A 25,411-nucleotide genomic window follows, 5' to 3' on the forward strand; every position below is an offset into this window, starting at 1 on the left:
GTAAAAAAGTAAGTAACCTAGTTGCCTTAAAATATTGCGTTTATTGAAATTAAAAATGTAGTTGATGAAGGAAAGGAAGGAAATTTTGATAAAACTCAAAATATATCTGACCCACATAAAATCTGATAAATCATGAAAATTTCACTGCGTCATCACAAATAAAATGCACAAAATTACCCAATATGCTTCTTTAAAAAAACAAAACTGAATAATATTTGAATAAAGGTTGTCGATTCTCAAAAATGTTCATTGTATTAAACACAATTAAACATTTTTGTGATATCAACTTCAAATTTGGAATACAACTTGGTTAGACATATGGCTTTGATTTTATAGCAATTTTAAAGTAAAAACATATGGAAAATATATATTTATATAAAATAAAAAATATTGCGTACAGTACATTTGATTTACAGTTCATTTAAATGTGCATTATCATACTTATAATTTTTTGAAGTTGTTTTCAGCAATAATCTGCTGAGTTTCTTCTTTAAAACAAGACCAAACTTAGGTCTATATTTTAAAGCATTCCTAAATTAAAACCACTTAAGTTTGGATAGTGCATTTTCACGTCTATACCCAAAAAGGGAGGAGAAAGTTAAGCGGTTAACTCAAAATTTTAAGGCCACCAGGTAACTGAATAATTAAAATGTTTTTTTTACAGTGTAATGTAACATCAAGAACATTTAGAAGTCTATGGAGCCAAATATTTTATATAAATATTTTATAAATATATAAACTACATTTTTAGCAAACATGAGAACTCTTTAGAGTGAAAAATGAATCTTGATAAGATAATAGTTTGGTATGTACACACATAATAGTAGTGTGTTATGGTAAACACTACATCCATAAAGATGGCAAAATACGAAATTATGTTTTTTTTTAAAAATGTACAAATGCGTTAAGTTTTGTGTGATGGGTAGGTTTAGTGGGGATAAAAATATACAGTTTGTACAGTAAAACTCACCATAAAACATGAAAACAACTTTTGTGTGTGTGTGTGTGTGTGTTGTTTAACCTACATTGAAAGGACCAAATGTCCCCACAAAGATAATAAAATGTGCAAAATGTGTCATTGTGGGGCCATTGTTTGGTCCCCATGGGGAAAACAGCTTATACATCATACCAAGTGACTAGTGTAAAACTGCAGAAAGTTTTCTGTGATGGGTAGGTTTAGTGTAGGGGGATAGAAATATACAGTTTGTCAGTATTATTAAATCTATGGATAGTCTAAAGACAAAAAACAAGTTTGTGTGTGCATGCAAATTAAGAACATATGTACTGATGCTCTAAAGAACACTACACACAGATCGGACAAAGCTGTAATGTATTGTCAAGAACTTGAATCAGCTCCAAAGAAGTATATCGTCAACTGAAGACAGGAAAGATTTTTATTTATCTGCATTTACATTTATGCATTTGGCAGGTGCTTTTAACCCCCCAAAAAACTTAAAGTGCATTCAAGAAAGACAAATTTGTGCATTAGGTCTAATTGACCATTTTCGCATGCATGTAAATGACTCGCTATCAGCAGATGAGATTATATAATATTCCACATGGACGGACAGAGAAACAGTCTTAAGTTCTGTGCTTTTCCCCATCCGAGCTTCGTCTCTCTCGTGCGTTTTCCACCATACACATTCTCTCGGGGACCAGCCCACTCTCACAAACACACACAAACACACACCTCATCACCATGGAACACTGACCCAGAATTCCCGGTGCTCTTGATCAGATCAGCACGGTGTGAGCGCGATCCACAATGACACGCCGTAGAGACGCTAGAGGTGAAGGGAGAGAGAGAAAGAGCCTGGACCTTGTTCACATGCAAACCTCCCAGCATGCCCTACATGAGGCGGTGTCATGAAAACAAAGAGATCTGCAAATCAAATACTGTGTGCTTAAATTACAGGCGCATACGCAAAGTGTAAGTTTATAAAGTTATACAATAATAATTTGGGTTGCAGTTTATTTTACAGCACATGCCTAAGAAAGTACTGGGGGTCATATGCTACTTTATATTCAAGTACTGAGTAATATTAATCAACTACATGTACTTATTATAGGGTTAGGGTAGGAATAAGGTTTGGTTGAGGGTTGCAAGTAAATATGCATAATTACAAGTACATGTAATATATGTAACAAGAACACCGTAAAATAAAGTGTTACCGCACATAGGTTCAGGTACGGTTTAGGGTTAGGTTCAGGGTTAGTTATTACCCAGTTATTGTAATACTATAATAAGGACAGGACTGTAAAATAAACTATCATAATTTGTTTTATGCAATTCATTTTTTTTAATGACCGTAGCTTGTTGTCAGAATGAACTCAGTTTGCACAAACCCTCTAAATAGACCACAAGAGTATGTTGCATGAAGCCTCTGTAGGGTTTCTGAAAGGCTTGTGTATGAAAAACTATGTCAGTATTATAATGAAGAGGGAAGGCAAGGAGGGGCGTATTAGACAGAAAAGAAAGGGAGCAAGGGACATGTAATGGAAAAATAAAACACTCTCTCGGTTGTATACTGTATCTTGTGCTGATTTTAGAAGAAAATATTTAATTTTAATGTTACAATGATAAATACATTCTTATTGATAGCCGAGAGCACAATTAAAACACTGAAATATTTCATAAACGAGCATCTAAGGGTCAAGGATTGTGTGTAACTATGTAAACGATGGGCGTATGGATTCTGCTGAGCTTTCTGCGGACTGCTGCGGGCGCAGATTCTGTGTGGGCCTGGTTATAAGCCTTTCAAAGACAACCCTACTGAGCTTTGGGGCTTAATACAGATCTGTAGGTCTGTTACTATGTAGAATAGTGAAATGATGAATCTGTCCACTCAGCCTCACTGTAAACACTGCCCTCTAGTGGCACTGCCGGGCCTCGCAAGGCAACTAAACTGCAGAGCTGGCCATACACGCACGTGGTCATGGAGACTTCGTTCAATAACCTTGCATCTCAAAGGAAGCATGCAAACTTCTATTTTTTAAATGATCCGTGCGATGTATAAACGGGGAAAGGAAACGGACATGGTGAAACACTGAGAAAATCAGCAAAAACAAAGGGAGACGGCTAAGAACGGAAGAGTCAGAAGGTCAGAGAACAGTCAATATCTTAACATTTACCCATAATCCCCCTGGGTTAAGAAGTGGACACATTTGGTGCATGTGAAGTACCCGTGATTCCCACACAGGAAGTGATGGTGAATATATATCAATTCATTTATCCAGAATTAGAACCCAACAGTTTGATGGTTATTGTCGAAGAGCTTTAACAATGCTAAAATGTGCTGAAATATATCTGATTCGCTCAACAGTTCAGTTCATAATATAATAGAATAGTATCAGTAGTGAGTTTGGGTGGGACAATCTAGCAATTCTGTCTCGCAAATCCGTTTGTTGCCACTAGTGGCGCCAAAATGACACACTTTACCTTAGTCTTTAAAAAGAAACAAAACTGTAAACAGTCATGTCCAGAATCACCAGACATTAGGTTGAATATAGTTTTATTTTGACGTATAGTAAAGCTTAAAAACATACAATTTAAAAAATGTCAACAGCAGCAAAAGCAAGGGGGAAAAACCTGCATCAGAGCAGAGTCTGTGCTTATCGTATGTGCTAAAGACATTCAAGTGAGCTACAGATCACATACATGAAAGCACTTTCTAGAACACTTGGGGAAAACACAGGTTCTCTCAGTGACTTAAAGGAATAGTTCACCCCAAAAAACAAAACAAAAAATTCTGTCATCATTTACTTACCCTCATGTTGTTCCAAACCTTTATGTGTTTCTTTCTTATGCTGAACACAAAAGAAGATATTTTGAAGAATGTCGGTAACCAACAGTTGATGCTCAATGTCAGAAGGAGGTGTTAGTGAGGCCAGCAGGGTGTGTGTGCTAACGCTCCAGTATAGTGATGGGGACACTATACTGTCAAAGAGCACCGTCCACTCTCTGTGGTCATTAAAAATCCCAGGATGTCCTTAAGAAAAAAAATTGGGGTGTAACCCTGGCCAAATATCCCCATTGGCCTCTGTCCATCATGGCCTCCTAATCATCCCCCTCTCCTGATTGGCTTAATCACTCAGTCTCCTCTCCACCAATCAGCTGGTGTGTGGTGAGCGTTCTGGCACAATATGGCTGCCGTCGCATCATCCAGGTGATGCTGCACATTGGTGGTGCTTGAGGAGAAAGTAAAGCACTTTGAGGACCCAGAACAAGCACTATATAAATGTATCAAATTATTCATTATTATTATTATTATTTTATGGAAGTCAATGGGGTTCATAAACTGTTTGATTACCCATATTCTTCAAAATGTCTTCTATTGTGTTCAGCAGAAGAAAGAAACTCACTTGAGGGTAAGAATTTTTGGATCCCTTTAATATTCATGATCGCTCAGCCTGTTTCAAACTCATATTTAAATGTGCACTCAGTAATTTTCCCTTAAACATAATGTCAACTGTTAAACAATGATCATAGCTGAATGCTACTCACTTTATCTCAGTTTTGAGACAGGTTTGAGGTAAGATTTAAAAAAAATATTTATTTATATGTTACAAAAAAATCAATTTCAAATAAATTATGTACTTTGAACTTTCTATTCATCAAAAACTCTGCAAAAATATTAAGCAGCAGAACTATTTTCAACACTGATAATAATCAGAAATGTTTCTTGAGCAGCAAATCCTCCTGTTAGAATGATTTCTGAAGGATCATGTGACACTGAAGACTGGAGTAATGATCACAGGAATAAATTACATTTTAAAATATACTTAAATAGAAAACAGTTATTTTAAACTGTAATAATAGTTCACAGTATTTACTGCATTTCTGACCAAATAAATGCGGCGAACATTTCTACACTGGCATGAAGAGCTGAGAACTTGTGTATCTACATGAGCTGCAATGACAACAGAACAAGGACAAAATATTACTGATTCAAACTTTAATTCATTCAAATACTTCTGAACATGTTACCTTCTGAAACAGAAGTCTTTATAATGATGCACTGAAGCTTTCACATAAAGGTCCAGCCTGACTGTTCTATGTCATACACCACACACACATTGCTCTACATAAACACACACCAGTGCATTGCTGGTGACAGAGCGCTCTACATCGCATGCCAATGTGGGGGTTTCAGCATAATTAGTGTTTGTGTATGCAGAGAGAACATAAAACATGATTTCTTCGATATATGATGATTAATATTAATGTCAGGTTGGGGATCACAGTTCCAAACCCGAAGCATTAAACACGATTGTCCCAGAGGAAACTAGAAATACTTGATCATAGTGTCTTAATGAAAAACATGACTTCATTTTTATGAATTATATCACTTCTGTGTTCAACACTTTTGATATTAAAGAGACCATCAGGAAAAAATATAAACAGTGATGCAGAACTATCAAGATTTAGTTCTGTGGGATGCGTTTTCATGAAAATCAAATGTAAAGAGTTTTATCTCTAAAAACAGATTAGCTTATAACGCTTGCATTTGGGGCACAGAGTAAGTACAATTAAATCGCTAGTTTATTCCACTAACAAGGCTCAAAAATAGCCTCACACTAACACGGTAGCATAATGAGGGTCCCTACATGCAAACCGAAGCATTGAGAACTTTGTAAGTGTACAAGTACTTTTAAGAAGTGTTCACTGAAAGGTTATTTGGGGAACCAAAAAAGGTTCTTCTATGGCATCTCTGCAAAAAAATCTTTTGGAACCTTAATTTTTAAATGGACAGTTCGCCCCTAAAATGAAAATCAAGTCATCATTTACTCACCCTGGTGTTTTTCTAATATCCTGGACCACAAAATAAAAATTAAAAAGTCCATCAAGCATTTTTTTAAAAGATGCAAAAGTATCACAGAATGATCCGTGTCTAGGGGTGAATCGATAAACTCGTGTCACAAATCGCGATGCTGAACTCACAATACCATACTATCCTGATATTTCAAGCCAAAATAAATAAGATATTTTTGTATTATTATCAGGACCCACAAATATTCCCCCATTGCATTATTATACATCATATTCAACATTATATAGAAGTTTAAAGAAGCTTTTTTTTTTTTTTACTCCCAGTCTCACGCTTTTAATGCAGGCATTCGTTGGATCTCTAGAGTCGAGACTATTAATGTAAATCTAAACATTTTGAATAAGTATATTAAAACTACATGTGATATGATAATTTGAGTGAAGTTTGCAAGGCGCAGACACCAACAGCATTAGACACCAACACCAGGATGAGTAAATGATGACTTAAGGCCCCGATATACTCTTTTTCATTCAAAATATGTGAGCAATGATATACTGTTTGCGAACATTCCTCTCAATAACAAAATAAACACACAGCAAAAATGAGAAAACAGCTAGCATTTTTTTAAGAAAGCATAAGAAAAGCATCTGATCGTATCAACGTGGATGTTTGCACATGCTCTGCAAATCGGCACTCCAGTTAATTCTGATCACATTTATTTATATAGCACTTTATTCAGTAGACTGCTTAAAAGCACGCAGCTTTACAGTGTTAAAACATGAAAAACATCGTCAGTGTCCCATTTCATCGGAAGTACAACTTAATTTTCTAACTCTCGAGTGTGTTCGTGTTTTTAATCATGTAAATCTGACCTCGCCGGACTCAAGAGAAGAAGAGAGCCTTAGTGCCACACGTATTGCGTAATCGCCATCAACCAATGGGAGTTTGAAGGTGTTTACCAGCCAGAGGGAACTTTTCCGGAAAGTTCGCCTTGGCAAACTCCTGAACCGAACACAAAACGAACTTCGTTTTGGCCTGATTTTGTTGATTGAAATGATGGCATATCAGTTCATTCTTTGATTTAGCTTGAAGTACATCAGGGCCTTTCATTTTTATTTTAGGGTGAACTATCCCTTTAAGAGTGTATGCATATGGAAAATGTGGAGAATTACTAACTTAGGGTGCGTTCACACTTGTCATGTTTGGTTCGATTAAAACAAACCCTGGTGCGATTGCTCGGTTAGTGCAGTTCATTTGAACATATTGTGAACGCTGCCATCCGAACCCTAGTGCGCACGAAACAAGCGGACCGAGACCGCTAAAAAGATGGGTCTCGGTCCGTTTCCAAACAAACTCTGGTGCGGTTCGATTGATATATGAATGCAACACGGACCAAAGACATGTAAGCGAACCAAAAACAGGACATAATGTTACAAGTCAGCTGATTTGACGCGAAAAGATCGGTGTATCCAAAATGAGTAACTTTAGCGGGCAAACGTGGAGCAACAAGGAGGTAAAGTGCCTCATAAGTATTTGGTCCGACGAGGATGTTTCGAAAACGCTAGAAAAAACGCACAAAACGCAAACCTGTTTTTCTCATCAAAGGACCTGTGTTGTCCATTAGTCGGTACAGACGACAGAACTGCCGTCTCTTTTGCAACAGATCTTCGTTTCTGCATACAACGGAGGAAATCCTGCTGCTGTTTTGAATGTTTTGAACATTTTGAGCTCTTCTTGAGTTCTCAGCTGGTAAAAATAATGCCATATGTACATGCATAAAATGATCGCGTTTAATCCAGCACACAGCATTCATTTAGAATTTTCGGTAAGCAAGCTCCGTAGCAAAATATACCTCATAAGCCGACCAATCAGATTGTAAACGTCTCCCTATGCCTTTGATTCGGTAACTTTAGGTTTGCTGTTAAAAATGCCAGTGTGAATGCTAAGCGGACCGGGACTATATGTTTCGTTTTTGTTTTTTGGTCCGGACCAAACGCATCAAACTGTGAGAAGTGTGAACGCACCCTTAAATAGCTTAACTTTTAAGTGACTAACTTGACCAGCAAGACATCCTTTGTCAGGCAGCTTCACCAAAAAGCTTCAGACCACTCTTAACCAGCCTGAGAAGGTATTTAGACCAGCTGATTGGTCCAAGACGTCCCTTGTTGCAATATATCTAATATAGTTAATATGTTAAAATGGCCTGTTGATGTGTGAAATATTCACCAGATCATTTCTTCCATTTAATGCCCACTTTAAAAATTGTCTCTCACTTATCTCAACTGCAGCAGTGAGTTATTTGTTGCTATGGACACATTTGAATAAAAGAAATAACAACTACACAAAGAATAAGAATGAGTTTGTATTCAGTCAACATTTGGTGGCAACAGCTGATCAATCACAGGATGCTAATTTCTACATCGATTTAATTAGGATGTTGAAATGATGCAGTGGCCTAATAGCATCCAATATATCCATTTAATCTATTCATCGTCTAGATCCACTCGCATAATGACATGGATAAAAAGCGAAATGACTTTCCCAGGCTAAACTCTGGCTGGCAGTCATGAGAGTGTGCTAAATTTATCACCGGCCGACTCTTAAAAAGCTAATGCTAAACTCTGCTGTGATGTTTCAAATTGGAATGCAGACGCAATGTCTCCATAGTAACATGTTCACTTCTTTTTCAGGTACATGTGAATCAAACCGACATGACCGTAAACAACCTGCACAGACTTGTTCTAAATGATTGCTTTAAAAATAGTAGCAGTTTATACCTCAGAACCGAATGGCTGAACATTCTTTCTATGAAAGAAAAGCAGTGGAAATGTTTAAGACCTAAATGACTGATACCAATACAAATCAGACATGTTAGCCCAGTTTCAATACCTAGTGAGTTGCCTACCAAGACATCAATTAAGATGCCTTTTTTGGCCATATTTTGACAACAGTGCATGCTTCATTTAGGATGATGCCTTAGAGAGTAGCTGCCTATATAGACAGCGAGGCAGCTCACTAGAGTTGGAAAAAGCGCTACTGTGTGAATTCAAAGGCAGTTGTCGTAAAACATCAAAAGGTAAGATTAAATCCGACTGAAAACACAGCAAGGAGACGCTAGGATTTCCCCCTTGGGGAAAGTATACTATGCTAGGCATTAGCGACTATACATTTAAAAATCTAACTTGAAGTAGAAGGCTTGGGATCGCTGAACAATCCAGTCTAAAGTTAAATTTACATGAACTGTGGACTTCTTCGAACATTTTCCGTACCTTTTACATTCTTGCGTCCTTTTAAGCCTCAGACTCTGATTGGTCAGTGGCGACACTGCCGTTCTGCTCCCCTACAACGGATTGGTCCTGGGTATTTGTAACTCCGCCAACAGTAAATGTAGGCCTTTCTCCCTCCCTGATTGATTCTGAATCCGTGGACTTCCCCGTCTGTTCAGTCAGATTAAGATCCTCCCATTTCTCTTCGTCAAGCCGACTGGAGATCGACCAATAGAGATGAGCATCCAACCGAGCGGCAGCCAATGCCAGCTCTCTCGCCGAACAGGAGGGCGTGTCCACCTTTGAAAGATAGTGATAAACAACTTTAGTTAAGCCAAGTACACACTGTAGGATTTTGGCCGCCTGAGACAAATTTTGTGAATCCTAAAAGATTCCTTGGATCCAAGGCCAAAATCCGAAGTCTTTGATTGCTAGTTGGACATATTCACAGACAGTCGATTAATGACCATTGCGATCAAATTCTACCTCTGACGAAATTCCGGCAGTATCAGAGTCCTGTAGTGTGGCTTCTCCTACAACAACCATCAAATCAAAAACCAATAGGAGCGCAGAACCTGATGATGCAATTAGTGAGACAACAAACCACTACTTGATGGCCCCACACACACACGTCTTCATTGTCTCAGTTTTCTTTTCAAGAGAAGCCATGATCAAAATTAACGCTGGAGATTGTTTTTGTTTGCTAGCCACCATTTCTATCCCACATGTAAATAGCTCACGTCACTGAACGTGTCGCGGATTGATAATGTAAAACTCCAGCGCCCGTTTGTAACTCTTCTTGACTGCAGCACAGTCTGACATTAATGACAACTGGGTAACGTTTGTTCAGTCTGACAAGCAACAGTCGTAAAGGACTATTATAAATCGTACAGTGTGAACCCGGCTTTAGTATACAGTCAGTGATTTCAGCAGTTTGGCAGTTTGACACGTGATCCGAATCATGAATCAATAAGCTGATTCATGACTGTTTGAATCTTTATTTGAGGTTTGAAAACAAATGCAGAAGAGAAGACAATGCTGAATAAAGTTGTCGTTTTTAGTGATTTTTGGACAAAATGTATTTTCGATGCTTCAAGAGATTCTAACTAACTAACTGATGTCACATATGGACTACTTTGATGATGTTTTTATTCCCTTTCTGGACATGGACAGTATAGTGTGCATACACTTGCATACGCTCTCAGACTAAATATAACATATCTTAAACTGTGTTCTGAAGATGAACGGAGGTCTTACGGGTGTGGAACGACATTATGTCATTAAGTCATTAATGGCATATATTTCATTTTTGTGTGAACTAACCCTTTAATACTAGTGATAGAAAGTAATTTATTGGTATTTTGTATATTTTACACAAATATATGTTATCAAAATATTATTATCATTATTTACTTTTATGAAAATAAATGCTGTTTGGCTAAAGAATAGAAAATAAAATTGTGAATGCATAAGTAGTTTGATTTTTTTCTGGCGATGTACATTCATGACTCATCCAAAACTACAGCAACACCTAAAGCAGCTTGAATCAGAATTGCCGTGGAAGAATTATTATAAAGTGCAGGTCAGCCTTGCACAGACTGATGATTATTATAGAGCCTTTGAACTATATACATAATATAAAGTTGGGGGAAAAGGGATTTAGGTGAAAACTATGAGATTATGCAAAATGCTATACGAAACCTAGGTATGGTGATTATCTTTTTATGAATAAATACAACTCAATAAATACATGCAAATTAAATATTGATTTGAAATAGTAAGCAATTGATTTGAAATCAATTGCTTACAAAAATAAGCTTTTTTCATAGTGATGCCACAGAATAACCATTCTGGGTTTCCCAAAGAACCTTCTTAAAAGCACAATAACAAAGACTTGTTATAGAATTATACAGAAGTAAATACAGAGGTTATTGAAATCGGCATTGACGCATTCATTTATGAGGTGATGTGGCGAGGCAGTCAGCGAATTTGTGTGGAAGAGGAAGGAGACGAGGATGAAGAGAAAGAGAGCAAAGTTTTTCTTGTGCAGTTTTTCCTCAAGATTGTATAGAGCTGTCACCGTAAAACTTATAACAGCTCACCGTCCCTCCAATGACTAAAATCGCTGCCGTACTTTCGTATTCACAGAGTGACCAGATTTAGGACACCTTTGCCCACAGTCTTAGCCCAGTCTAAAGAACCTTTTTCCTAGACTAGGTAAACCCAGCCTGATCTGCTGGTGTTTTGATTCCGCCCGGCAACTGATTCTGGAAACCTGTACATTCATTTCTACTGTTTCTGTTACACTTTTGCAGGAACCAATCACAAACTGACTTTTCCACCTGGTTCGCTATTGGCGGGTTTAACACGATGCCGGATAGAGAAACGATGGATCGTTGCCCATTGATCACGCCTCTTGTGGTCTGATTGGTTGAAGGACTATCGAGTTGCATACAGAGTTATTCGAATAATTCTCGTTGATCATGCCTCTTGTGCAGTAGAAAATACATAACAGATTCCCCAGAACAATGTTCAATTTTAAATTGAGCTTGGTCTGGTGATAGCTAGACAACCTTTTTCCACTATACAGAACCTTCTGTGAATAATAAAAGGTTCCATGGATGGTAAAGGTTCATTGTGGAACCATAGGCTACATTCTGATGCGATGTAAAGAAACAAAGAGAAGGATGTGTAAATACAGACAGGGCTCGCAATAACATCTTCAGTCGGGCAACCAAAACGTATCACGGCCCTGCCCGACAGCCTATTTTAAATAGTGATATAAAGTTCCTGTTGACTCTCTTGACTTGTTACCTGAAGGAAAAGTAAAGTCATGGATGTTTTTGATCATGTTTATTTGCTTATTATAAATTCATTTTCGGTCTACCAAAATCTGAAGAGTGTCGATTTAGAAATAGTGGGATTGTCGATTCCCTGAGAGAGCAGAGTTTTAATTTATGATACGAGCCCTCGTGTTTTGCTTGTACATAGAGCTGTCAATGTAATACATATTACAGTCTTGTAATTCATTATATTAGTCTTGATGATGTTGGGTATGTAAAATCCCATGAGCGCAGAATTGTGATGAATGTTGTCTCAGTACTGGATGGCCGCTGTCCTGCAGAGTTTAGCTCCAACTTGCCTCAACACATCTGACTGGAAGTTTCTAATATGCCTAGTGAGACCTTGATTAGCTGGTTAAGGTGTGTTTAAATGGGGTTGGAACTAAACTTTGCAGAATAGTGGACCTCCAGGAGGTCGCATGAATTTCTGTATGACTGTTCAGACTGAAGATTAGATTGATACACAAACACACGGCTCGCGAGCAACAGGACTTTTATTATGACGGGACACAGTCGCTGGCGACCTTTCTGTTTTTCCGGTCATGAGTATGAGGTAACACAGCTCTGTTTATCATATTAGATACATTTAAGTGTGTTTAAAATGATGTTCGGACGTTACTCTGTGCGTTCACTCAGCGGCCGCTTTGTCACTTGTTCACACTGCTAAGAGTAAAGCGCTTCTGTAGAATAAAAGCGGAAACCGAGAGTAACGCAGATATTATGCAATTGACAGGCGACTCTCTCAGACGTCCCGGTTCCTTGGTTAAAATTTAGCAATTTTCTCACAATTTACAGTTGGAAACATTTGTGATATTGTAAGCACTCAACTGAACAAAATATATAACACTGGCCTGGTGGTTTTTGGATATTTTACTGCAAAAATACTACATAGTGCACCTTTAACCAATCAGAAATTCCCATTGTACATCACATACCTCAAATGTGTGGTGAAAGGCCCCATAATCCACGTCAAAGAATCCCTCAGCTAGCGTCATCATTGGACTAAACCTGTGACCCCATAAGAGTTCTTCAGCCAGGTAGGAGCTCCGTGCCTGACAGGTCATACCTGTATATCAGAATATATTAATCGATTACTAAACCCAAATCAATATAACACATTTTGCATGATATATTTAGCATGTACACACCTGTAGCTTCCACCATCCCCTCCAAGATGACGACAATCTCAAAGTCCTCTTTCTCCAGCTGAGCATGTGACATGTCCCAGAAAGGAGAGCGAACATCGATCTCGTGAGAGATCACCAGCGGAGACACGAGGAAGAGACGATCATCTCCCGTCTCAAACCCCACACTGATATCCGTCTGATCCAGTGGAATGAACTCACCTAAAGAGAAAGAAATGACTGGTTAAAAAAAACCTAATACGTTCATTGTACAATGTAACCACCTGGTGGCGCCACTTCATCACTAACTAGGTCCATGTGAGGGCGCAGATGAGGGTGTTGAATGCTGTCTTACCCTCTTGTGTCTGTTTGGATTTGATAAGTTTGGCTCTCATGTTGGCGCCCACAATGTGGGAGGATCTCAAGTCCCCGACGCGGAACATCAAACAGAGCTTATCATCCCGCAGTGAGATGACAGCGTTACGAGAGAACACCAACGTCTCGGCACGCTTATTCGGCTGGGAGATCTTCACAAACATACAACCAACCTAGTGAGAGAGCGAGAGAAAGAAAATATGAGCGTGATCAGTGTTATTTATATACTATTATACCATGGTCTGTCTGAATACTTGATTCTGATTGGCTGGAAGGTGCTCATTAAAAGTTTAATCACGGTTCTATATTAATGTGCTGCTTTCATTGAAGCACACACACACATTACTGGTGCATCTCAAGCAGCTCACTAGCTCTCCTAGGTCGATATATCGAATTCAGGCACTGGTTAGGACAGTACAGGCCTACAGGGACAGGCTCACTACATATCGGGACACTGATGACTCTATTTCCGGGCGACATGGCATCGTCCTCATTGTATTGACATTTACTTTTTTGCCCACCAGCCACTGTGGCAAGTCAAGTGAATTAATTCTAAATGCTAGATAGATTGTGTTCATTACCTGTGTAGTGATGTATGTTTAAATAATGGTTTGGGTTTTAGGAAAACATCTATTGTGTGTCATTATGTGTAGTGATTTGGCTCACGTGATTTATGTTTCACGCTTCCATTATCCTCCTGGGACCCAGGGATAGACTTTTGTAATAATATACATTATTTTAGTGAATTTCTCTGACATCATACATGTCACAGTTGCACATGGCAATTGCCTCTCCTTGGACTTGAATGACTGACATTCATTTAGTTCTGACCATTTTTTAATTGTTTGTCTTAAATCAACATATCAGGAAAACGATGTGGGGTTTCAAATCAAAATATGACTTTCTGTTTCGAAACATCGATTTCATACATGTCTACTGTAGACTGTAGAGGACAGGCAGGACACCAGGACTTAAAGCATCAGGCATTTTAGGACACAGTGAATAGGGAAATAAATCATATATCAATATTCCTATAAAATAATAGATATTATTATGAAAATGCGGATAATTACTACTCCCATATTTTTTCATTACATGTTGCCCCAAGAACACATTAAAATGCAAATTAGATATGATGTACAGATACATTGTATACAATGGGAAAACTTGCTTATGGCCATTTTACACACATATTGCATAAATCAAAATGATATATCAAATTGTTCTATTATATTTTTCATAACATTGAGAATCATCTTTAAACAAAGTTTGGTATAAAAAATCCTGAAACCTAAAAATCCCATTGTTTTTGCCAATTCGTGCCTATTGATGTATTTTCATTTTATTTTTAAATTGAGTACTGGTGTCCTCTCTAGAGAATATGAATATAAAATACAATTTTTAAAAAATGTTATGACTGTTGTGAGTTTTTTTTTCTTATGCTCTAAAAATGGAATGACACAAAAGAATACTAAATTCACAAAACTTTTTGCAGTGAGCATCAATACTTCCTGGTTTTCACTGTGCCTTGTGGGACTTTTTAAGATGCAAAAGTTCCAGTGCACTAGAGGGATTTTGCAATTCGAGACTCCGTGAATTCTGAACTAGGGAGCTGATTGAGACCCTGTGTCAAGGCCCGGATGTACTTCATTTTCCATGTTCCACTCCCTCTCGCACAGAGTTGAGCGCACAATCTTTTCAACGCTGAAAGACCAAGCGGCAACCTCCACCAGTTTCTGTTGAAGCCAATACGGAAGTGACTTAAACTGCAATTCCTTGACTGCTCACTAGGGACAGGCTCTAGAAGAGAGCAGAATCTCATTGAGCCCCATCTTGTTAAAATGGCCAACTTTACAGCAGAAAAAAACATGGTTACAGCCTAGTACAAATAGTGGTTTTGGTCTATATGGCTAATTTTGCCCTTCATGACAACTGTGACGGGGGTTGATTTTTAAAAAAAACTCATTTGTTAACATTATATAAAGCCTTAAAGTTCTGCATAATTAAGGGCTTGGCCACTTTGAGTGACAGGTGGATTGATGTTTGTCTTCTATCTGTGAAGCTGGGCATACACTGCGATTTCAGCAAGGTTACCTACTCACAGTAGATCGCATGCTTTGTAAAACAAAGCTCACGATTTATGTGCTCACACTGTGCGGTCCGGCCGTCGAGCGCGACTTGTCTGTTTACACTGTACAGGTGAAAAATGCGCAATAAAACCCCCCTGCCTTGTTGCAACGATAGACCATTGTGTATTATAGAGAGATAGCCAATCAAATGCATCAGCTATAGATATCAAGAGGATTTAGTACAAAAATTATTATTATTATTATTATTAGAGTAGGCCTACTTTTATTATTAAATTGATATTACATTAATTTGCACCCAACAATTTCATAATGCATAATTGACACACTGCATAATAAAATAATAATAATAATGCGTTCGATTTATTTAGCGCTTTTCAAGGCACTCAAAGCGCTTTACATTGAAGGGGGGAATCTCCTCAACCACCACCAATGTGCAGCATCACCTGGATGATGCGACGGCCGCCATATTGCGCCAGAACGCCCACCGCACACCAGCTGATTGGTGGAGAGGAGACCGAGTGATAAAGCCAATCAGGAGAGGGGGATGATTAGGAGGCCATGATGGACAGGGGCCAATGGGCAAATTTGGCCAGGATGCCGGGGTTACACCCCTACTCTTTTTCCGAAAGACATCCTGGGATTTTTAATGACCACAGAGAGTCAGGACCTCGGTTTAATGTCTCATCCGAAGAATGGAAAAAATAATAGATAGATTACTCCTAAAAATGTAGCCTGATTAAACAAGGAATTATAGGTCTATAATTAAATAATTATCAGTCTATAATGTCAGAACACTGCATCAGTCTCAATGAAAAGTAAGAGCAGATTTATCTAAAGACAACTTGTTTAACACGAAATGGGCCTAATTCTCTTCTATTTTTTTTCTCACAATATGGACCAAAAGAGAAATGTTAAGAAAATGAATTAAGACAGTTATAGGCTACATTATGAGCATATAATGAATTCGATATATCTTTCGTTGTCTCTGAGAATATAAGCCGAAACCTTGTCGGATTTTACTTTCACTTTCTGTAGTGAATAATTGACTGGGTTTGAGACTGCGTTTGCACATTTAAGTTTGCACATTGCGCATGTGTGTGTGTGTGTGTGTGTGTGTGTGTGTGTGTGTGTGTGTGTGTGTGTGTGTGTGTGTGTGTGTGTGTGTGTGTGTGTGTGTGTGTGTGTGTGTGTGTGTGTGTGTGTGTGTGTCGGCCCCCCGGGGGCAACATTTAAACCAGGACATTAGAGATATAAATGAACTCATCACAACCACAAAAATATATATCAAAATAGGCCAGAAAAGAGATTGAGAAGGAGGCTGAAATTGGCAAAAAGAGACAGAATTAGAAAAGGAGAATAGACAGACACAAAAACAGAGGGAGAGGGTACACACATCTGTGGTCCAAAACGCATGACTCATTTGCTCTTGGTTATGGATGATATAACTCAGTAGAGCGCAGATCAACAAACGAAAGCCATGTGCGGTGAAACAACACTCATTACCAGAACACATCAAGCATGGGAATCATGTTGCACTTTCTACAAAAATAATCCAAATACAAAAAGCTCACAGCAAAAAGATTACAATGACTACAACATAGCCAGTTATTAATATTCATTTGTTTTCTCTAGTTTTTGCAGTGTTCTTAATTTCTTAGTTTGACAGCTTGGCCAAACATTGTCCACACAATTTGTCACGTTGTATGGCATTATCAAAAACAATTGACTCCAGGCTCATATACTCCCTCCAGATATGTAAATGACAATCATATTTGTGGAAAGTGGCATTTATATGTGCATGTCTGTATAGTGTTCTTACCATGAATGCATTGACCATAGATCCCAGGATGGCCTGTAGCAAAAGTAACATGGTGCCCACTGGACACTGGTCAGTGATGACACGGTAACCGTATCCAATGGTCGTCTCCGTTTCAATGGAGAAAAGGAAGGCAGAGATGAATCCATTAACATTATTGACGCATGGAGTCCATGCCGCGTCCTCCAAATGATCCAGATCACCTCTGCCATAATAAAGAGGAAGGAGAGAGAGAGAGAGAGAGAGAGAGAGAGAGAGAGAGAGAGAGAGAGAGAGAGAGAGAGAGAAGGAGATTTTTGTTTGTGAAAATGTGTCCTTGGCTTTTTTAAATCAGTCTCTTTTAGTAAATTGGCTCTTGCATCTTACAGCGCAAGGAGAAGCGCTTGTTCTCAAGTGTCCACCCACACACATTACTTGTGTTCATATCGAGTGTGGACAAATGCGACAACACGAAGGCACAGGATCTGAGAGCAGTCAACTGAATGTTGATATACAAACACTTGATTGAGAAGCATTTTCAGGGAAGAATTCATTTACTTGTGCCCATATCAAAAAACAATATTCATATTTATATATTGGTTAATACTTTACAGCATTATTTTTTAGTTATGTATACACTATTATAGCATTTATTGATATTTCGAAATAGCTTTTTATTTATGTATTTCTATTTTAGTTTTAGTCATTTTGTTTTGTGCTTTGGTCATTTTTTTATATTTATATTTAATTTTAATCTTAGTTTTTATATAAGTGTTAATTTAGGTCACGTTAGTACTTCAACTACAACATATTTTAAGTTTTTACGTTTTCTAGTTAACAGTAACAACAATAAAATGATATAAAAAAATCTGTTCTTTGCAAACAAAGGTGCAGCCTATAATTGTACATGCTTACAAACATTATAATCTACACAAGTTTCATAACTGTTTATTAATTTTGCACCCTGGTAAAGACAAAGAACATACTGAATGAGTATTATAATTATTTTTATTAATAATATCGGCCATTACAGATGAAAAAAATCTATACCAAAATGTATTTAAAATACATTCATTTTATTCTAAGTATACTAAACCTTCATTAACATATTCACTGAAATAATTTGATTGAGACTTACTGATATAAATATTATAATTAAACTTTATTTGGAGTACTTCTTCATTGAACAATGCACATGTCTTAATATTAAGGTTAAAATGTGTTTTTATTATCACTATTATCAAGGATAGTATGATCTCTGTATTATATTAGTAGCGCAGTGGAATGGATAAACGCGTTCTGTGTGAATGGCCCCTTGGGTTTAACAGTTTAAAAAAATGTGTGTTTGTGCAAGTTATTCATACCTGCAGTATGCAATGAGATACCATATTGCTCCAAAGAACAGCCAGGTCACTGCATACGCCATGACAAAGACAAACAGAGAGCAGCGCCAGTTCAGATCCACCAGGGTGGTGAAGATATCCGTCAGGTAACGGTACGTCTCGCGCATGTTACCGTGCTGCACATTACAACGGCCGTTTTTCTCCACATAGCGCTGCCTCTTGCGCTTGTTGCGTGCTGGAGAGAGACAGTGAGAAAGAGAGAACAATTAGAGCAAGTGACAGTGAGCAAAAAAAGGACACGAAAAAGTAGGCGCCATCACTGAACAGCTTACCGCAATCCATTTTTAAAAAGAGATCCAATGTAAAATTAAATGAGACATCCAATTGGTACAAAAAACGGCTAAATTAACAAGTGGAAGAACAGTGTCCGTATCCATGTATGGAGAACAACATCTTTGACAACCACCAACTTTACTCCTACAGCATCTAAATGATTGAGCCTTACCCCATCCAAACTTGCTCCACTCTTGGCCCGACCCCGTAACCTTCTTCTGTGGTTGATTGGCCTGCGCCTCCCTTGCAGCCATCTTGGCCTGGAATGTCATTTTGTTATTGGATGATGGCTGTGTGGGAGGGGCCGTGTCCGTGGTTACCACATGCCCCAGTTCCTCAGATGCGTTCTGTACGTCAGCGGGCGGAACATCCTTTGGGGCCTCCTCCACAGGCTCCTCCCCTTTCTCTGGAACTGGGAGGGACAGGGATTCGGGGCACGAGGAGAAGGCGGTGTTGTCTAGTGCCATTGTGTGCGCGTGTGTTAAGTAATACGTGTGTGTGTGTGTGTGTGTGTGTGTGTGTGTGTGTGTGTGTGTGTGTGTGTGTGTGTGTGTGTAGTAACAATGTTTCTCAGTTCCTTATAATCAGTTGAAGAGTTTCATTTGTGCCTTATTTCTGCAAAAAAAAGAGAGAGACAGACACTGATTGAACCAAAAAGGATCAAATTAACACATTTTACATATGGGCTGAAAGTTTTATAACATCCTCTCAAGACAGTCCCAGGATTTCAAAGTAATTTTCTCCCACCAAGAGGGTAAATAGCTTTATTTCACAGCTGATTATTGCTTAGTGTTCATTTGAACCTTTTCCACATCAAACCTGCTGTTGAAGGCTATTTTAATACACAGTCAAACATCTGATCTGTTATCAGAAGGGCTTTTACCAAAACACATAAACCCAAAAAGCAGACTTAAATATGAATGTCTAACTTGGCTTAAATCCTCAAGGTTTCATAAAACAACTAAAATAATGGACTGTTTGAGCTTCAAAACCAGGTAAGATCTATGCCAGACAATACGTTTGATTTGTTTTATTATGCTTACAGTAAAGTGTAACAGAACATGTAGGCCAGTAAGAGTTGTGTGTGTAAACCTCACTCCCTGATCTCGAGAGGCACACTAGTGGTTGTGATGTTTAACGTCCTTGTTAGCACGTCCACCTCACCAGCTGGAGATACCAATTCGAATCCCATTCGGAGCAGGTCAACTAAGACTGGTTAAATTTGGTGCCGTGGCCTTGATGGGAGTGAGGTTTAGGGGGGAACAGTGTAACGGAGGCAAGCCAGCAAGAGCTGTGTGTGTAAAACTCACTCCTCTGATCTCAAGAGGCGCGCTAGTGGCCGTGGTATTTAGCTTCCTTGTTAGCAATCCCGCCTGCCACGCTGGAGACCCTGGTTTGAATTCTCCCTCGAGCCAGTGAAGTAGGACCGGTTTAATTTGATGCCATTGACCTGGATGGGAGTGAGGTTTAGGGGGAAAAGTGTAGAGGACATAGGCCAATAAGAGCTGTGTGTGTGTAAACCTCACTCCCCTGATCTCAAGAGACGCTAAGTGATTGCTAGCAGAGTGACACTAGTGATTCCGCTACTTGGGAGTGGATCAAGTAGTACTGGTTACATTTGGTGACCACGGTTTAAATCCGGCTAAGAGCGGGTCGAGTAGGACAGGTGACAGATGCATTTACAATTGAAGTCTATAGGGCAAGACAGTCTGTAACTGTATAAATGAGCAGTCTGTGAAATTTTGTGAAAATATATATTTTTTCCCCTTAAAAATTACGAGCAATAAAGCTGTCTAAATTGCCTGGTTACTAATCGAGGCGAATTCTGGTAGGTGGTAAACAGTCCACTTCTAGTATTTTTATCTGTACAATGCAGAATTCACTTAAATTAAATGTTACATTAAAAAGAAAATGCTAGTAAGTGATTTATGATAATATGCTTTATAAATTCAAACATTTTTCCTGATGCACTGTCCCATAGATTTCCATTTTAAGTGCATTACATTAAAATAGCTTTTTGCTTTTAGCTTTGTTGTCCCTTTCAAAGCATAGTAACTTAAAAATATTGTTTGTTTAACTTAAAAAAGTAAATAACCTGGTTGACTTTAAATTTGAAGTTTATTGAGATTCTCAAAAATGTTCATTGTATTAACAATTTTTTTTATTTCAATTAACTCAAAATTTTAAGGCAACCAGGTAACTTATTTTAAAAATATTTTTTACAGTGTTTTAAAGCATTGCAACCAATGCAATATCTGCTTGTCTTGCCGATGACAGATGGAGGGAGTTTTCAGGAAACCTTTTTGAAAAAGTTATTATTTGTGCTACAAATCAGATGTTAGCATCACCCTGGTTCACTCCACAAAAAAATAAATAGGATTTTTCCATTTTCTTTTGGATTATTGCTAGCCTAGAAATCTAGACGCCCCCTAGCGGCAGCAAATCTAATCTGCCGTGAGGGTCGTCTAGCAACTCTCAGTACACTTCTGAGCTGTAAAAACCAAACTCTGGTCGGGCCAATCACATCGTGTATAGAGTCGGTGGGCGGGGCTTAATATTGTGACGGCAGAGTTGCGCTTGCGTGCTACTAGTAAACACAGAAACTGGCGAATGGCGGTCTTTCGAATCAGCTTTGACCGCGACTCTGGAAGACTTGAAGTTAAGCTTTTCTCTGAGAAAAGAACAAAGAACGGCACTGAAGTCATTCTTAAAACGGGAAGATGTGTTCTGAGTTTTGCCGACCGGATACGGCTAAAGTTTAATCTATCAACAAGCTCTGCTTCACCTTCGTTGCTCTGGTTGGTTGTAGCGCTATCCTATCGCGTGCAGAGGGAGTTTGAAAGACAACCGTTTATCCCGCCCCTCGGATTGAGCCCTGTCTATGGTGAGTTTCCAGACCAAACATCTTGATGTGGGTCTGGCTTGTCAGGCTAGATTATTACAGTAAATCAGTTCTGTGACATAGTTTAAGATTCTTACAAATTTTGTTCACCATGATAATTTTCACAAACAACTTTGAAGCCTAAATATAATCGCCAGAATCTTTAATTACATTTTTTTTAATCCTAAAAGTTTGAATTAAAATAGTTTTCAAGATTATATAAACACAACAAGGCTGTAAAAGTGGACTAGTGAGATCCAGTTCAGTGGGATGACATTTAATGTCCCTGACAGCCTCTGTAGTTCCATTACTGATGCATTTTATGTTGTGGAATAAAACGTGGATGCATCTTTCAAACTTATTTCAGGCATTTAATCAAAAAACCCATTCAAAAATCACATTGACTTCAGGATGATGGAACCAGAAGTGCTAAAATGCTAACTCATTTCCATGTTTTGGCCAAACATGCGTCATATCTGCTGCACTTTATTTATGAGTGACATGAACACATTTTTGCAATCATATTTCCAACATCCTGCATCTAGAATCACATATCACATCACTATCGATTTATCTGCAATGGCATATTTCACTGCTGCATCATTTCTACAGTAGCAGTAACATCTGTCTGACTGAGTCGGATCCTGTTTTGTTGTGTTTACACAGGGAGTTAGGGTGCGAAGTCCAGCGAGAGGCTATATTTAGCTCTGATAGTCTGGCAGTAGTAATCGCGCCTACTCAAGGATTGATCATGATCTGCCTTCTTGGTCTGAGCCACATTTAGACTCATGAATCTTTCATGGATTGACAGATCTGCGTGGAGATGTGCTCATGTGTTCAAAACACACAACTCTAGTAACATTACACAGTCGGATTATTGTCAAGAGACTGGAGACTGCCATATTTCAAATATTTCCAACACGCTTGTGTTTTCATTTTTTATGGGGATATTCCATAGACATGTAAACAGACATGTATAGACATGTTTTTTATACTGTAAAAACTATCCCCTTACAATAACCCTACCACTAAACAAACCCATCACCCAAAAAAAACATGGTATGATGATTTATAAGCTGTTTTCCTCATGAGGACTAAAAAATGTCCCCACAAGGACAAGGGTTTCTGATATTTTCATCCTTGTGGGGACATTTTGTCCCTATAACATAGAGTTTGCCAGGACCACACACATGCACACGCACGCTCAAACACACACACACACACACACACACACACACACACACACACACACACACACACACACACACACACACACACAAATCAATAATACTTGAATTAGACTGAATGGAGCAGGTAGAACAGATGACAACCGGCCATCATTGTGAACAAACAGGCTATGTGTGTGTATGTGCACAACAGTAAAATAGTACTTATTGTCAGATATATATTGGCCTATAGTATAATTAAAGAAAAAATGTGTTAGTAAAATGTAGAAAAAGTGTTTATCTGTGTATTTGTTTCTCTGTTTTTCTGTCTGTTTGTGTGGGTGGTTTGTTCACAGTCCTGATGGAAAGTGGGATTGTCATGTTTTCTAATTTTGGTCTTTTGGGAGAGAAGTGTCTGATGTGATACAAAGCTGCAATTACACACATACGCACACGAAAACAGACACACAGCCAGTGGCCTATGTTAGTCTGGGAGACCACAGGATCACTGCCTGCTGTTTATATGACTATTACACCATCACTGAAAAGGCAAAGCTTTTTTTGGAAGTGAATTTTTAAGACCACCAGACAATGCTAGCCTCTTTTTGTATGTGCATAACAATTAGTCGAACTGTATATTAAACCTATTTATAATTCTTAAACACTATTATCACAGATTTGTAAATGTGATCCACGTTGAATTATTGTGTAGTCCCTCACTCTTTTAGCTGTATTTACAGAAGCACGTACTTATAGCATGTAATTATTTAAATTACTTTCCACTCATAAATAAAATAATATCTTTATAATAACGACAATGTTTAAATTCCTTTCAAACCCATTACTTAGGCTAATAAATGTTTTCATAAGTAGCTAGCCTAGTGTTGTTTTTCTTGTTGTTAGCGTGGGCTATTACATTTTTTCATTTCCGATCAATATACTTACAAGAAATCATGCAGTCACGACGTAAACCAAGAATCAAAACGAAAAATAACAATATGGTGCATGTACATTTACTGACGTTTAAAAAACAATGAACATTAGCCAGTATACGTAGTACGTAGTAACTAACCCTACCTGCCGCTGAGGCTTTCTCCAGAAGGTTACGTTAACTTCCGCGTCTTAAATAGCCTACTTGTGATCTTCAACAGCCCTGCGGGTTTGTTAGTCCAAATCTCTCATGTTGGGCTCTTCGATCAGACTCATACCGGCGAAGATGATGACGATGCTGCTGATGTTGTTCTACAGCGGGTGGGAACAGCGACGCAGCATCACTCGAGCATCATTTCACCTCCAGGAAACAAAAGAGAGCCAGCCAATCCACACAGAGCGCGAAGGAACTTGTGAAATATTAATCGTAACGCAATCTCGTGCTGCAGATGATGGCAATGAATTCTCTTTCCACTGCGGAGAGTCTTCTGATTAAAATGGAGGCCATCTGACTGTCGGGATGGATGAGAGATTGGAGAACGAAGCGAAAGCGGCGTCGGCGTGATTCACCGGCTCTGCGCAGGTGTTCGTGCGTGTGTGTGTGTGTGTGTGTGTGTGTGAGAGAGAGAGAGAGAGAGAGAGAGAGAGAGAGAGAGAGAGAGAGAGAGAGAGAGAGAGAGAGAGAGAGAGAGAGAGAGAGAGAGAGAGAGAGAGAGAGGCAGAAAGCGTGGAGAATTGGGCATTTAGAGGTGGGATGCAGAAGGGGGAGGTGATGGAGATGAGGTCAGTCCCACAAAAAATATCTCACAGAAATTGTAAAACAAATGAGCCACTATATAAATGTATTAGGCTACTTTAAATATACTAGGCTATATACAATATTTCATACATTTGATATATTTCATATGTAGGCCTATTTTTTTTCTTTTGAATTATTCATGACGAATCAAACGATTAGGCTATTTATTGATCAAATTTACACTGGCCTGTACGATTAATCGAAATTACACCAAAATCGCGATTTTGGTTTAGTTTGGTTTAGTGCAATTATGAAATCTCTATTTTTTTTAATTTTATTTATTCAATAAATAAATAAATATATATATATATATATATATATATATATATATATATATATATATATATATATATATATATATATAAAAATTTATTTATTAGGCTATATATATATATATATATATATATATATATATATATATATATATATATATATATATATATATATTTTTTTTTTTTTTTTTTTTTTTTTTACCAGGAAAATCACAATTACATTTTTCCCAAATCGTGCAGCCCTATCATAAGGAAAATGATACAGAGAAAAATGTATCCCGCCATATTATAATTTTATAATGTATGTGTCATTTTAAAGTGTGAAGCTTTATGTATTTTTGAATGTTATTGAATATTAATTAAAAGTGCTTGTTAAATGTGTTTTAAGGATTTTGTTTCATTAGGTTTAATCTGGTAGTTAATTAG

General features: G+C 38.0%; 1 protein-coding gene across 2 annotated transcripts; it reads right to left on the bottom strand.

The window, feature by feature from the left end:
* Window positions 1–4,935: 4,935 nt before the first annotated feature.
* Window positions 4,936–24,484, bottom strand: kcnj9 (potassium inwardly rectifying channel subfamily J member 9). 2 transcript variants are annotated; one of them, XM_067452720.1, is made up of 8 exons: window positions 24,062–24,484; window positions 19,110–19,552; window positions 18,626–18,839; window positions 17,286–17,487; window positions 13,357–13,549; window positions 13,026–13,223; window positions 12,813–12,943; window positions 4,936–9,334 (listed from the first exon to the last, which is right to left on the bottom strand). In XM_067452720.1, the coding sequence occupies exons 2-8, from the start codon at window positions 19,402–19,404 to the stop codon at window positions 9,059–9,061; spliced, it is 1,509 nt and encodes a 502-aa protein (XP_067308821.1). In that variant the 5' UTR covers window positions 19,405–19,552; window positions 24,062–24,484; the 3' UTR covers window positions 4,936–9,058. The 2 variants fall into 2 exon arrangements, with proteins under 2 accessions (XP_067308821.1, XP_067308822.1); XM_067452721.1 differs by lacking the exons at window positions 19,110–19,552; window positions 24,062–24,484 and adding an exon at window positions 18,937–19,074.
* Between the last annotated feature and the right edge of the window lie 927 nt (window positions 24,485–25,411).

This window comes from Pseudorasbora parva, chromosome 9 (assembly GCF_024679245.1).
Source record: "Pseudorasbora parva isolate DD20220531a chromosome 9, ASM2467924v1, whole genome shotgun sequence".
Taxonomy (NCBI): domain Eukaryota; kingdom Metazoa; phylum Chordata; class Actinopteri; order Cypriniformes; family Gobionidae; genus Pseudorasbora; species Pseudorasbora parva.

Excerpts from the sequence above, each read along its gene's own strand:
- kcnj9 (XM_067452720.1), bottom strand. The coding sequence starts at position 19,404 with ATGGCACTAGACAACACCGCCTTCTCCTCGTGCCCCGAATCCCTGTCC. Across the intron at positions 13,550-17,285 it reads CTATGGTCAATGCATTCATG|GTTGGTTGTATGTTTGTGAA; the intron begins GTAAGAACACTA and ends CTCTCTCACTAG. Across the intron at positions 12,944-13,025 it reads GGGGATGGTGGAAGCTACAG|GTATGACCTGTCAGGCACGG; the intron begins GTGTGTACATGC and ends TCTGATATACAG.